The 16,574-nt window shown below is 37.0% G+C and overlaps 1 protein-coding gene across 1 annotated transcript; it reads left to right on the top strand.

Annotated features, from left to right (window-relative positions):
• The first annotated feature begins 1,889 nt into the window (after positions 1-1,889).
• LOC582991 lies at positions 1,890-13,672 on the top strand. Its single transcript, XM_782919.5, has 5 exons — positions 1,890-2,047; positions 7,249-8,103; positions 11,833-11,956; positions 12,703-12,758; positions 13,480-13,672. The coding sequence occupies exons 2-5, from the start codon at positions 7,270-7,272 to the stop codon at positions 13,615-13,617; spliced, it is 1,152 nt and encodes a 383-aa protein (XP_788012.1). The 5' UTR covers positions 1,890-2,047; positions 7,249-7,269; the 3' UTR covers positions 13,618-13,672.
• Positions 13,673-16,574: the final 2,902 nt, after the last annotated feature.

The raw sequence follows: 16,574 nt of genomic DNA, 5'->3' as shown, positions 1-16,574 counted from the left end.
CTTTTTCGTTTTATAAAACTTGTTTGCTTTTTTAAATTCCCTCTTTGGGCTGATATTTTTCAGTTTTGAATGCTTTAATACATTTTTTTCCTCAGAAAACAACAACGAACAAAAAAAAAAAAAAAAAAATACACCATCTTTTTCGTTAGGCCTTATCGTCACATACACATATTTGTCCACATTTGGGGACACAACCCGTGGTTAAAGCTCTCGACTCATAACTTAGGGGATATCTCCCTATAGATACAAGGCCTACTATTCAACTGAAAAGTTTATATCACGGCCTCAGACATCTGCTCACTTGAAGAATTGTGCCCGTACTATAATGGACCCCCCCCCCCCACCCGTGCACCCCTCTTGATATATTAGGCCAATACATTGCATGTCCATTGACGTAGGTGGCGAAATAAAGAAGACGAACAGGCATCAGGGTGAGTTGTCGAGGGAGTATCTTTCTTTTTTTATCTTTACAAGAGAGCTTTTACTTATCAAAGATACTTTAATGCAGCGTACTTATGTAGTACGCTCTACACGGGCGCGTCATTGATGGACGCGAAAATGATCTTATTCCATTAAAATCAAGCCTGATTTTTTTCTTTTTTTCTTCATGATAGTTCCAAAAGCATTTTTTTTAAACCTTGATTTTAAAGAAATGCCACTTTGAATTCGCAGGACCCTGCTTTTTAGTTCATGCTGCATAAGTGCATAGCCGCTCTGAAGATAACCAGAACCATAACCAGAACCAGAACCAGAACAGAATTATTTTCATGTCACATACAACTAGTCCACAAACGTTCATGTATATAATAATCATTATAGTTGAAATAAAAATCATTCGAGAGTTCAATTCATTATAACCTGTTTCAATTTATTTCTAAGATAGTGAATTAAACATTACAAACTACAAACAAGTGCAACAAACCACAATACCAACATAGGTATATATAACATTGCTGCTTTGCCAGGGAGCTTATGTTGCTTGTCCTGATTTTGGCAATTGAGAACGAAGTGACATAGTAAGAGTGAAAACATTATTTTGTTCTGAAAACGAGATGATATAATTACATTAGATCACCTGGAGGCAGTGGCGGATCCAGGGGGGCCAGGGGCCCGGCCCCCTCCCCCCTTGAGAAAAAAAATCATGTAAAAACACATGATTTTTACCTGGGGGGGGGGGGGGGTTGGGCCCCCCTCTGACGCTCAAGGGGGGGGGGGTGCAAATTTTTTAATTTTTGAGGACCAAAAAAATGTGCTCACTACCCCCCCCCCCCCCCCCCCTCCTTCCCCACTGAGCGACTTTTCGGCTGGCGCGATTTTCAAATTTTCGGGAGCAAAAAAAAAAAGAAGAAAAGTTGGGCCCCCTACCCTGAGAAATCCTGGATCCGCGCCTGCCTGGAGGTGACAAATATGATGTAGACAAAAAATCTGCTTCAACACCAGGTGGCATAATTATTGTTTCTAGGGATATAGACGATGGTGGTCAAGATCATGAAACTACAAAGTAGTTTTAGTGAGAAAAAGAAACAACCCTGAAAATCATGTTATTTCACCAACATTTGTAAATCGAATTAGAAACAAACCACGTTTGAATGTTATTGGTAGGGGCCGGGGGCAACTGCCCCTCCCCCTCATGCATATATAGGCCTACTGTGTTGGAGGTGGTGGTTGCCCTACCAGCTATCCATTTAACACCATTTTCAGAATTCTCAGATCCCTCCCCCCCCCCCCCCCCCCCTCATGGAAACAGGTATTTGAAGGAAAAAATATATACATAAATTCCCTCCGTAGCATTCGTGCGAAAACTCAAAGCAAAGTCGAACAGCGAAGGTTCATGAATCCACTGAACGAACTCAGCTACCAAGATTAGACCCAATGCATGTTTACTACTACCCGTTGTGTGCTCAGTGGAGCTGACTCAACCGTCTCTGCAAATTAGGGTCTTGCAGTATATTTGAGTCGAGTTACCGTGCCTGCCGTATCATCGTAGATAGTTCATGGGACCGGTCCTCAGAATCCTGAAACATTTTTAAAAAGAAAGTTTTTCATGGTAAGTGTAACAAGAATTATTTTTCACAATTAAAATACCTAACAAAAGTCCTTAGTAGCCGCCATTCATTCAGAATGTGACTGCAAGTGCAAGAACATGAACTCACTTGAGCTGCGCCTGCCGTCAACCAGTCAAGTGAACGGAGACGGTCGACGGAGCTCAGCTCCGCGCTCCGCTACGAAGTTTCGCTGTGCATTGCAATTGCCCTCGCAGATCTAGCTTTACAATGGCGGTGTGATTAGAAGTTGTGGGCTTTACTTCACATGGTCTAGGGTCAATGATCATTAGAAAATGACTAAAAAAAGTGATCAATGCTTGAATTAATCAATAATCAGTGACAGTCAGTAGGGGCGCTGGTCCGAGAATAAAATTATAAGGATCGTCCGCATAAACAAGGAAATCCTCGGTGCTCTGCGGGTTTCGGGTTCCCAATCCGTGCACTGGTGATGCGAAAATACAGAGTCTGTGTAGATACCCCCAGGCCCCAGCTCACCGTCTACTTTTGGGTTGTCGGTCTTTTCAAGGATTTATTGCTCATAACGTGAAAGTCTCTGTACAACTACAAAGACAAAGTCAATGTAAAATGCATCAAGAAAATCATTGCGGAACCTGTTTTTTTCGCATCGACAACGTGCAGATTAAAAATGCGGACGATCCTTATTTTTGCGGACGCATCTGTCCACATTTACGAAGAGGATCCCTGTTTGTCCTTATTCTCGTTTGTGCGGAAGATCCTTCTCAGACCAGCGCCCCTACTGTTAATTGCCTTAGTAATCATGTTAAATACTTGGTACTTAGTTGGGTAACCCCTTTGGTAGCTCACTCAGGAAGCTAAATGGTATGGCTGTGTGACCAAAGTTCGCGCGTGACCAAAGTTCGCTTTCTCAAAAAATCGGTAAGATTTCGAAAATCTGATATCACCAATGGAAAGAGGATCATAAAATTACCCAGAAACGAAATTTTCTTTGGAATTGGGTGCGAAATTGTGAAAATATTGACAAAAGATCGGCACATTTTGCAGTTATTTGCGTCCGTTCCGAAAAATTACCAACTTACCGATAAGGGTCTGGAAATCTTCATTTTGAGAGCAGATATCCTCAAAATTGTAAGTAATAAGTGGTACCGTCTGGTTGTATGATATTTTGCCTTGCAAATTATGAAATTACCTTATTTTTGATGGATCGTATTTTTGTATAAATCAGCTGTAAACCCCCGTGCGTGAACTTAGGTCTCGTTGTTTTTATGACTTTTTTAGATGCAGCGCGCATGCACGATCGGACATCGAATTTTTAGATCGCGATATCTCCGAAATCCTTCGACGATAAATGTTGTAGTTGAACCAATTGGTAGTAAAATACTTTGCCGTCCATTTGGTAGTAATTAAAATAAATAAATTTGTGTAGAATATGAGAAAACATGGATCGAATATCACATTTTCTAATTTGTTCTAAAATCTGCGCGAACTTTGGTCACCCCTTCATACATGTATACTGGGATGGTAGGTGAGGCCACACATAGGACCATCACTATCCTGGCTGTGTAGTAAAAGTTGTGCTTTTGATTCTCAACATTTCAAACACCACTGTACAAAACTCAACTGATTTCACTCAAAATAGGTACTTTAGTGACAATTGATGATGACACCTAAATAGCAGTAAAATACATATTTTTTAACTTACTGATGTTAAAAAGAATAGTTTAAAAATTCAAATTGTAAGTCCAGTGTCAAACTTTGCTTACAGCTGCATCGACATGATTGTGTACAGTCTATGCAATATTGTGTTGTGTGTGTATTTGTGTATAGGTCTAAACTTGTCATCCCAGTTGATGTCGGGATGATTGAAGTCACCGGCTATCAAGATGTTAGGGTGGCTGCATCGGTGCCTTGTCATAATCTTGGACAAAGACTGATGCAAGCCTTCAAGACCTTGTTGTCTGTTGTTGGGGGGGGGGGTAGTAGTAGCTACCAATATACGATGGCTTGGCATTGGCAAGTTGTACATTGCACCACTGTATCTCACAGTCTGAGTCAAACTCTGGACATTCAGTGACAATTAGCGTGTCGATGATTGCTATGAAAACACCACCTCCATGGATGTTTCTGTCCTTACGGTAGATGGAGTAATTGCTTGGGAAAATTGAGTATGAAGATAAGCTATCATCCAGTGTTGATTCACAACCAAAAACAAAATCAGGGGAGTGTGGTGAGCAATAGCTGCATGGAAGCTTGATTTCTTAGCATTCCCCTTCAGACCATTGCAGTTTACAACCATCACTTTAAATGCCTTTTTGCGATTTCTTGATGGAGGGTGAAATCTTGGTTGACGACATCCCCCAGGGCTCGATGTAGGCGTAGAGGTTAGAGGGTTGATGTAGGGAAGGATTTCTTCATCACTGGAGTTGTTGTGAAGGGGTGAGAAACGATTGGACTGTGAGAGGTTAAGTCCTTGCAGCGAGCTGCTTGACCTTATGTTGGTAGAGGAACACTGGCAGCACACCCAAGCGAAGCTCCTGGACTTCTTCGTCAAGATATAATAGGAGTCTGGGGAGATACTGACACATGAAATGTGGCACCAGCAGTCGCAGTGATCGCATAAGAGAGCAGAGTCGTTGTCTCTCACTTCATTCTAGTGCTGTAAGTCAGACGCTATGTTCGTGTTCGGTTCGGTTCGGCAGAGTTCGGCAATTTTTCACCCGAACTTGGTTCGGTTCGGGGTTGGTAGAATAATAGCAAGCAGCGTTATAGCCACGGCGGTCGGCACTGGGCGGGCTGGCCGCCCTGCCGGGGCCGACCAGCACGGAGGACTTCTGCACACTGCTTCCGACTAGCACGAATTTCACATTAAAAAACTGCTCTAAACGTAATTATTTGTGAAGAAAAATACTACTGACATTCGTATTTCCGTCTTGAATCATGTTTTATTTTCAGTTTTAAAAGAATCATGTTTTCAATTTGTCAATAAATGATATTTTTTAAAGATTTTCCGAGACGGTTCTTGTCTAATGTTAGAGTCATGAAAGCTGCCATCTTGAATAATAGAGACTCAGGCTCGTCAATAACTGTTTTTTTTATAAGTTTTTATTTTCAATAGGAAAAATATAAAAGCCCTATTTTCCCTAAATAAATAAATACCATACTATAACATATATTTATTTCATTATTTATATTGTAAAATTTGTCCGATATGGTTACAATTATTTATTTTTTTGAATGGGTTTGAGCTGAACTTGTTTTGATCACGCACATGTATTCTTGTATATGGCTTGCGATCGCGACGTAGCGTGATTAGGATTTGGGATTTAAATGGCGCCAGTGAAGTTGCGCCCACCACTGGATAGGCATAAATCACAAAGGTGGAAAATGGGAAAAAAAGTAAATATAAAATGAGCAATCATGACATGAAAATTAGGTACAAAATGACAAGTTTATTAGCTTGCAAAATGGTTTACATTTTTCTGCAGAACATCCGAACCCGGCCTTTTGCGTTCGGTTCGGTTCGGTTCGGTTCGGAAGTGCCATGTTCGGCGAACTTCCGTTCGGTTCGGCGGTTCGGCTACAGCACTACTTCATTCCCACAGATGGCACATTGAAATGTCTCAGGAGCACTAGTCGATGGACCAGGGTTGGTTTCAACTTGTCCGCTGAGGAGAAGTAGGATGGTTAGGTGGCTCAAAGATGTCGACCTGAAGTCAAGTGGACAAAGCTTTGTATTTTGATTCCACTTATTACAGGATGATATAAAAAGTAACAGTTTGCAGTTATCAATATCGGCAGTGTAAGTACGCCTTCTAGTAGGCTGGTGTAGTGATCTTGGTTCACAAAGCGTTGCGTGTAGATCGAAGAATGTGGACTTATAGTGGAAAGATCAATCTATGTTTCGCTGAGCTGAGACCGCACCTTCTTCTTCTGTTGAAGTACAGGCCACCATTTGTCGGTGTATCTTCATACTTTTGAAGTTTTGCAGATATATGTACAGTGCTGTGGAAGATCTAATCTCTGTGTTGTTAAAAAGAACAGGCGCAATCCTAGCGCAACTTTGTTTTCTGCACCTCAGTCTTAAAGCTGGCTACTGAGGTACAGGCGATTGCACTTGCAGGAAGCACCTTCCAAAGTCTGATGGTGTCAGGAACGAAGGTTATCTGATAAGTGCAAGTCATGCATATATGGGACATGCATCTTCATTTGATAGCCACGAAGGGAAGTTGAGTACTGATTGAAGTATTGCGCAGCTGGTACAATCAACCAAGGAGATGAGTATACGGTACAAGTTGAGCCTTGTATCACATTGAAGTGAGCTCACCTTTCTTCAAGGGTGGGCCACTGCAGACGAAGGAGTATGTTGGTGACACTACTTGTGCGACGGTGGTCTCCTATGGTGAACCTGCTGTACCGCCGTTGCGCCATCTCCAGCTTCCGAATATTATACTTGGTGAAGCGGTCCCACACTTCGTATCTGTATTCCAGGACAGGTCTGAGGAGAGCCTTGTAGGCTTGTAGCATAGCACCTTGATGTTTCTTGGACAGGAGTTCATGTTGCATTGCCAAGAAGTTTGCCTTCTTGGCAACCAGGCTAATATGGTGATTCCAGCTCATGTTTTGCTCATTTGCTGTATGTGTATATCAAGATACTTGGCAGAGCTGACATTTTCCAGTGATTGACCATGGCTTGAGTATGTCTTGTTGATTGGGGTCCTCTTTTTAGCGACTTAGATGGTCTGACATTTCTGAGGATTTAATGTCAACAGCCAGTCTGGTTCCCACTGCTGCAGGGAATTGGGATCCTCTTGCAGTTTTTTTTGCATCATCTTGAGAGCAAATCATGCAGTAGAGGAGACAGTCATCTGCAAACAATGTGGTTGTTGATTGGGAAGAGACACTATCAGATAGGTCATTGTTGTAAAACAGGAAGAGGAGCAGGCTGAGGACACTTCCTTGCGGTACCCCTGATGAGACTGAGACAGTGTCTCAAGACAAGGGCACCATTTCACAAGAGTACAGACTGTCATACATGTAAGTAAAAGTTAATGTCATCCCACTTGAACATAATTAACTCACATTTCAATGGGATGTCAGCAAATGTTTACTTTGGATGGTTTGTAAAGCAATACCCCATCCTTATGATAATTAAATTATTAAAGTGTTGTTGCATAGATGAATAATTCTTAGATCTGTCACTCTTTTCTCATTTTATCATGAATAGGTACTAGACTACATGTAGACAATGGCAGCTGCAGCAGAACCCCCCATGGTGTGCTTAGAAAGTAGTAAAGGTGGTCCTCCAGAGGTCAGAAGAAATGGACAAGACGGAGTACATGGGGCAGAGAACTTTGGTAACAACCATTTAAAAAACAGTGAAGACACCATCAATCATCAAACCTCGTCAAAGAAAAGTAAAGGAAAGAAGCGACAAGGACGACGGAAAGACAAAGCAAGTAGTAATGGGATCCATGAACTAGGTGAAGATGGGCTTAAGATTGATGATAAGGTTGATGATAAGTTGGTTGAAAGTAAAGCAACTACCAAAGAATCAAAGAGGACAGGAGGGGTGACTTGTCAATCAGACAACCATCTCCATCTTAACCATCAAAGTCACAACCATGTGATCAGTGAACCTTTAAATGCTCTAACGCGAATGGTTGAGAAATTAGGGGTGCAGGATGGCGTAGCACCCCAGAGGGAACATTCCCACATGGATGTTGATGTGCCTTCAGAAGCAGCGTGTCAGGATGGTGATATAGACGAGTCGCTTACGGATGCAAAGTGTAACTCGGACGATGAGGATGATGCAGACTTGGAACTCCCTTCCTCACTCTCAGACTTTGTTCTTGGTTATCATGAAGACTACCACTATGCCCTTACAAAGCTTCCTCCCAACGATGAAGACATTGATACAATACCACTGGATGATTCAGATAGCTGTGTAAGATTAGTACCCTATGAATCAGAACTACAAATGCCTGATATCATAAGACTAATTACAAAGGACTTATCAGAGCCTTACTCCATATACACCTACAGATATTTCATCCACAATTGGCCAAATTTATGCTTTTTGGTAAGTATTAAATCCACATTTCATCTTTTAGCAATATGGCATATGTTTAGGCTGTGCTATACATGTAATTCCTGTTTAATACCTTGATTTCATCAAAATATTCTATTCATACTTCATAGATCATACCTGTAAGTAATTGAAGTTTTAAGGTAAAATTTAATTTTAGTGGTATTGAACATTGAAAGTGCATGATACAAAATAATTATTTTATTATAAGGCTTTATAAGCACTAAGATTGAACAGAATACAAAAATCAAATCAAAATTACAATTGTGTCTGCTATAGAAAACAGCGGACATTAAAACAGCAAGCAATAAAAACCATTTGGCAAGTACTGAAAGTACATGTTCTTCAGTTGACCAATTCAGAAACAGAAATTATGGATGACATACTATTATTTATGCAACCACACATCTACAGTATGACTTATTTTGCACAATATAGCAGTACTTGAAATAATCAAGTAGATTTTTAATGAAAATCATAAGAATATGAAGTCAATCTTTGAAAAAATATGATAGATCTGTAATGGCGATGTAGGTAGTGGATACTGTATTTGTAAATTTGGACAAGGTCAACTATTACACTGAACTAACATTTGGTTGGTTTTAATGCTTTTAGGGTTGAAAACTTGTACACATATGGTACATATTCTATTGTACTATTTCCTCCAGTTCTTGTTTAATCTATAATCTACCTACAGTACATTGTGTACATGTAATTAATTTAAGGCTTTAACAAATGGGTTTGAATTGCGTGTAGGACATGTACATGTACGTACATGTATAATGTGTATTTTTATACAGTTTGTAGGAGAGTACTGTACATTTCATTGTCATGACTGCCTGCAAAAAGACTGTAACAACTGTGTATTATCAATGGCAGTAGCAGCCTTCTTGCGGGCACTCAAAGATGTATTTGTTATCCAGTTTGTAAGTTATTTTCATGTTTTTTGTGATGATATAAACAAAGGCAGTGTTTTTTATTAGAAGAAAAATACTAAGTCTTACAATTGACATATATGATGTAATGTATATACCAGTATTATATTGTCCAAAAACTTGAAGCAAAACTACTGACTAACAGTTGAGAAATGTAGTATTCTGCAATTTCTGTGCATAGTACTATACCTGTATACATTATGTACATGTACACACAGCATTGTTTACATGGCAGTGCTTATAAAAAGCCTCTAAAAATTTGATATAAAATTCATTTCAATTCAAATATTTTATGACATATCAATGTTGGATGATAATATTTAGTACATGTACATGTTTATTGTGTAGCTTTGATTTTCATGAATTGAGTTTGATTATTTTGATAAACAACATCAATCAGATGGTCATACTTCATATCAATCACATTATTTATGTCTGGGGACCTTCCTTTAAGGTCAACCTAAATATAAGAAACTTCTGCATTTTTTTACCCCTCCCCCTTATTACATTAGTTATCTACATGATGTTCCTGCTGTAAAGTTTATTAGATTTCCATTTTAAGTAATTGTTGATGAAGGAAGAGATTGGTTCAAAGTGGATATGTCTAAAAACATGTGTCCAATAATGTATCTGGGGTAGGAGTACAATGAAATGATTCTTCAGAGGAATGTATAAAATATACAGTATGTAATTTATGAACATTTCAGTTCACAAAAATCACAACAAAAGAGATGCTAATTTGTGTACAATTGATCTAAATTTCAAACATTTTAACTTGATATTTTTCTACTTTCTTTTCCTTTATTAGATTTAAAAAAGACTCCATTCCCTTGCTTCTGTTTATTTTTGTACTTTTCTGATCAATTTCTCTCGTTTTCATACCCAAGTTGATCTAAGCCAATTTTGATGCCTAAGTGCATTGAAATGTATTTGCCGGTAACTTTTAAAATGCCAAAAGCGCTTTTAAATGTATTATGTAATGCACTTTATTATAAATGTAACATATCAAAGTGGATTTATCATTTTTGAATAGTTGAATATATATAAAGGAAGATTTAATCACATACTGTGTAAATAAACTTGTAGAGTCTAGAGGCTGTACGTGCAGACTATTCTTGCTCTGACATTCATGTAATATGGTCAAAGAAAGAAATGATACCTGGAAACTCGTCGCATCATGCAATCTATCCTCGTCATTCGTGTGCATACATTTGCATAAAATGTGTGCTTCATTGTTCCCATGCCGAAGTGATGTGTCTCACTCTTCTCATTTGTGTGATCTGCTTTCAGATGTCTATCAAGCACTCATATTTGATAAATTACATTTTTGAAAGTATTGTATTTGGCAAGAGAATACAGTCATTTAATGATGAAGACTAGAGATCAGTGAAAGATGTACATGCACAGTGTATGTATTAAACTTTGGTGCAAAATGAAGTGTAGATCAACTTGCCAAGTCTTTCCATGCATATAGTGTTACAGTTACATGCAAAACAAATCTATATATAAATCTACTTAAATAGATATTTGATTTACACCCCAAATAAGTAGTGACATTTGGAAATGTACTATTTTAGTACAAGAAGCAGGCCTGATAAAAACCCGATTTAAATCGGTTTCCCGATTTTTTTTTTTATTTTCCCGATTTTTTTCCTGATTTTTTTTTTCTTCCCGATTAAAAAAAAAAAAAAAAAAAAAAAAAAAAAAAAAAATCATTTTTTTTCCTTCCCTTTTTGATTTCCCTTTTATTATCTCTATACTTCTCTATTTTTTCCCAATTTTGTCTCAATTTTCTTACTCGAAAGGGGGGAATGTCGTTATATTCCATTTTCCCCCGCGAATCGTATTATTTTTTTTTACTCAAGGGGGGCATGGTTGAGGGGAAAACAAAAAACCTATTTTTTTTTAGTGCTCACTATCACCCCTGAAGAAGGGAATAACAGGGATAACAGACAGTTCTCATATCATCTTGTCTGAAGTTACTACAATATAAGGAGGAAGGAAATCATATTCATTTTCCTTTCCGATTTATTATTGTTGCTATTTATACACCTTTCAAGTACATTCTTTAATCAAATAAACAAATGCCATGACAAATTAAGCAAGTCTGTGGTATCTCTCTGATTTAACATGGCTAATGAAATAGTGGCTGAACTTACACAGTGTATACTCTGTGCTTTTCATGTGCTTTTAATCTACAATCTACATAGTGTATGACCTGTATGATTCAGCAATGACATACAATGATTTCCTTCCTATTACCAATGCTCAATGTCATCAAGAATGGGCCTACTATGGAACTTACATGCACATGTGTAGTGGTTTGAGAGATTTGTTACTTTTGTTTCAGACATAATTGTTTTGTTTGATTTTGATATATTTTTGATATGATTTCTTCTTATCTTCTATTATCTTTTCTTCAACTTCATATTTCAAAAGACAGTGCTTGACCTCGTAAAAGCTCCATCATTATCTGGAAAACTGAAAAGAAGTCTCCCAACTCTCCCTATGGAAAAAGGAAACATTACATTTTAAGAACATTGCTTCAGGGATCTCATTTGTAACATAGCAAATCTATACTTTCTCTTCTAAACAAAAATAATTTAATAAATGAAGAAAAATGAATGAATAAATGAATAAATGAAATAAAAAGGTTTTCTACATCATTATGAAATAGTACATTTTGCAATCTAAATAATTTACAACCTCTCCATAGATTTAAAAAATTCAAAACCTTAGAAATGTTATACCACAAATGATAGATATATTGTTGTTTATTTTGTTCCAGGCTATGCGTGATTCGACTTGTGTTGGAGCTATCGTGTGTAAGCTGGATGTACATAAGAAGATGGTCAGAAGAGGTTACATTGCTATGTTAGCAGTGGATGAAGATTATAGGAAAAAGAAGTTAGGTATGTTAGAAGATTGTTCAACTGTGACAATTGCTCCATGTTCAATTTGTTGCATTATTCCTAACTTCAAATCTTGGGGCAATACTTTGCGTAACCTTATTCATATACCTTAACCTAGCCCTAAACCGAACCCTAAACCTTAAACCTAAACCAAACCCTAACCCTAACCCTCAATTGTAAACCTAAAGTCTAAACCCAATCCAAAACACATTTGCAACTCAATTCCAAAAGCTATACATTTATCTTTGATACAATAAAGCTCAGACCAAATGTTGCTTGAATAATGGTGGATCAAAATGAAAGAAATGTGCTGAGAGATTTGGAATTAGCTTTTCCTTTATTGTTATGTCTCTATACTCACATGCAACAATGGTGATGCATTGCTGTGATGAGTTTTATTATTCATAAAACCAATTGAAATCATATTGATAGTTTTTATATCTCCACTACCAAACATGCTGAATTTGTTTTGGTTGTTTATCCCCAATCTTCCTAGCAGTGTCTTAAGAATCATTCAGGTAATTTATTCTTCTCCATTCAATAAATTTACATAAAAATCTTAGACATGAAACACATTGCTATATCAGAAGCACCATGTAAGGCATGACTTTTGAAAATTGTACTACTTGTACATTAATCTATTGTTGGCTTAATTTATTTGGTTATTGGCACTGTTCATTCTGTATGTTATGATCATGTTAGACTATCTTATATATTTCTTTCAAAATATGTATCTTATTTTACAGGATCAAGTCTTGTCAAGAAAGCAATTCGTGCAATGGTGAGAGGAGAGTGTGATGAGGTTAGTGATTCATGTAGGTGTTTCTTGGCATTTGAATTTGGATATGGGGTTTGGGGGGGAAATCAAGAGAATCAGTTACTATTTCCCCCGTGTTCTCTTCCTGATCAGACACTAATCCTCTGTAACGTTTTAAAAGTTAACTCTATTTCATTTCATATTTGATTCATAGCCTTCATCACCTTGTATGAACATTAATATGCAGTTTCGTTTCATGCCCATACACATGGTAATGTTTTTTTTTCAACAGAAGAAAAACAGTATTAAACCCTTTGAATTCAACCGCCTAGATCACCCAGGCAGGGGTCTATGGAAAGTAATATCACATTCCAATCATGCCCAATGTTTTTGAAATTTAATAAACATGTTCATTAATACACATGTATTTCAGAGCATTTATCCAACTTTAGTACCGGTAGGTAAATGTGATCAAATCAGTCATTTCAGCTTTTCAACTGCCCCCATGAATTCTATATCCTCTCACAATTCCACTTCTATGATCGCATAAAAAATTTTATATATCAAGATCAAATAAATGGTATTGGAATAAAAAACTACCGGTACCTGTGAGTTGATGTACCCGGTAGGCTTACAGGAAATGTGTCTGCAAATAAGTTGAAGAAGATGCATGCTAAACAATGAAGTCAGTATCAAGTCGGAAACTGCGTTGTATAATGGTATTTCTCCTTATTCCATTATTTTTTTTTCTTCTCTTTTTTTGCAGGTGGTTCTAGAGACGGAGATCACCAACAAGCCTGCCTTGCGTCTGTATCAGAACCTAGGCTTTGTGAGAGATAAGAGACTCTTTCGCTACTATCTCAATGGTGTGGATGCATTGAGACTAAAACTCTGGCTACAATGAGAACAACACTACAGCTGCAACATTAGCAACTAGTTGTAGCTACACAACAACATTAACAACACACCTAGCTTTCGGTACCTCATAAGCACTTAGTTGGCTTCCAGACACTTTGTCATTGCATAAGGTACTTTGCAACCACTGCATGAATAGGGTATTGCTAATGCAGTTTGTTTTGTTGCAAAACTATGTGGTTAAGGCACAACATTTGACATAGGACGATACACCGGGATATCCATACAAGGCCTAAGTTTTTTCCATATCAAAAAATAAAAAACTTTCCACTTTATTGGGTTTGAAAGGTTGGATTGGAATGATTATTATGAGCATCAAGCTATTTGTAATTTAAAAGATTGAACTAAATGTATGTGTTTAAATTACACATTCTGACCAGCTTTTTTACTTCAAAAAAATTGAAATGCCCCCTGACTACTTCTAAGCCCTCTAATAGAAATTATCTGTTATTCCAATGAATTTCCCATTTCTTTTTTCTCCAATCCCCACCATTCAGAACAAGTTGTTATGATTGTATCGTCAATACCAATAATTTACAAGTGAGTGGTGAGCACAATTTTTTTTCTTCGTTTTTGCCCTCGGAAATTTATGTGATCACTTACCCAAAAAATTGTTTAAAAACATTTTTTTGTTTTTTTGTTAAAGACCAGGGGGGAGGGGGCCCGGGCCCGTCAGCCCACCCCCCCCCCCCTTGTGGATCCACGCCTGGAGTTTTCCATTAACTAGAACAAAATTTATCACAAACTTTTATTGCTAAGTCATGTTTCATTTGTTTTCATCTGAGTACTCTAAAAAAAGTATATCCAGCTCCTTTGAACATAATTTGTTTTGCCTTACAGACTGTATAGATGTAGATGCAGAAGAATAAACACTGTATGCATTGTTTTGAAGAGTAAAACCTGACCTGTGCACCGCCACCGGTCTTATAGAAATCACTGGGTCTGAATATACGGTTTATAGAACAGGGTGATATAGACTTTCATTCAAATATATATAATACTTACTTCTGCATATTTACAAGGTTTGTTGAACAAGACATATCAACATTTCAATTGCCCAGAAGAGCTTTACATGATTTGCATTGTAAATTTAGAGACCAATTTCAGAATAAGAGGATCAGTCAAAAGTGAAAAAGAAATATATGCAAAAATATTTCAACATTTTCCAGTTATACTTAATTTGGTAGTTTGCATTGAAATGAATGCAATTCTAATTCTCCATAATTATTTGGAACATCAATTTTCATTGTTTAATGTTAGGACAAATAGAGAGAAAAAGATAAACAGTCAATCTTGGCTTTATTCTTGCATTGAAAAATGTCCCTGCGAGGTGAGCAATGTCAATACGACTCAATAGTACATCAATTTGGCTCTTTTTATTCATATCGAAATTTGTGGTGTTTCAGAAAGAACAATTGTGAAATTGAACAGTGTAAACATATAGCTCCTGATCCTTACAAATATATGCACCAGGATATTGAACACTTGAACATATTTTCCTCTGCTTTTACTCATATGATGTAAAATCATGTAAGCAAGGAACATTTGTCAGGTTATAAATGCATTTCTTCTTAGAGGTGTGTTGATTTAATAATATATTCTCACATAGTGACCTACTTTTTTTTGCTTGATTGTTTAAAGGCCCTAGAGGCCATGACATAATCTGGTATGTTGACTGATATGTTAAGGGAGAGAGTAAGAGAACAGGTCAGTAAGTAAAATAATACCTACAGTAATATGGATTATGCATTATGTTCATTAGTTTTCAGCATTGCATTTATGAGTATATTGAAATGTTTTGTAATATGATGCACATATATCTATATAACCTTTTTGGGTTATACAATGGGTTGTTTTTCTGCAGTTCTTGGAGTGTTACAAAGCTGAGATAGAACGGCACATCGTGCCACAATACAGTAGGATGTGATGATAATTACATTCTGGATTTATATTCAATTGAGCCTAATACATCCACAAGGTCTGTAAGTGCTTCACATAAATATTTTTCCCTTGGTCATTGGATTCAGGCTTGCCTGTACACGGCACGTGCACCTTCTCCACTCCCTGTGGAGCATTCCAACCAGGCATCTTGTAACTATGCTGAAAAAATCACAATCATTTTCGCATCTGCCTAGGAACCCATTCAAAATGCAGGTACCAATTTAAAACCTGGATGGAGAGAAGCAATGTAGATAAAACGGCTTGCTTATATATATATATATATATATATATATATATATATATGTTTCATCAGGGATTGAACCAACAATCTTTGCATTTCCAGTCATGAGTTTTAAACCATTAAACAAATATTGCTACAAGGATTTTCTTTTAGAAAGTCATATATATGTGACATGGAAGAAAGTCGAAAGAATAAGTGAGAAAAGGTTGCCGTTTTTGTGGCCAGACCAGATATATGTTTTAGGAGCGTCTATGGTATCTGACACTTCAATTGAAACTTGTATTATTTCAGCAAATGCAATGAATACCATAACTCAATATTTTTTCTAACTTATCCTCGGGATACACTCCATTTTAAAAACAATCTATTAAAAATTTTCCTCTGATGCAGCTGATGTTGATAGTGAAAGACAGATGTCATTCAATAATAATTTAGAATGATGTTTTCTGTAGTTGGATTCCCTATGAACCCCTCCCCTGCTATTTATTTATTTATGATTGAGGGAAAATGATTGGTAGTTGTATCTCATTCTAATATTTATGGAAAGAATTGTGATGTGAAATTTTAAAGAATCAGCATTATTTTTCATTTAAAGTGATAGCCTTGTATGTGATAGACTATAATAGAACAAAATTGTGAACTATGCAGAACCTTATCTTCTCAACAATTTTTTTTTTCCAATTAGATATAATGGCTTAAGAATCTGTAATGCTTAACATATGTCCTTTAAAAAAATGTATTGCTTCAAAAGTGACTTTGAACTA

The sequence above is a fragment of the Strongylocentrotus purpuratus genome, unplaced genomic scaffold (genome assembly GCF_000002235.5).
Source record: "Strongylocentrotus purpuratus isolate Spur 01 unplaced genomic scaffold, Spur_5.0 spur5_scaffold_5, whole genome shotgun sequence".
NCBI lineage: Eukaryota > Metazoa > Echinodermata > Echinoidea > Camarodonta > Strongylocentrotidae > Strongylocentrotus > Strongylocentrotus purpuratus.
This window is presented reverse-complemented; position numbering and strand designations above follow the sequence as displayed.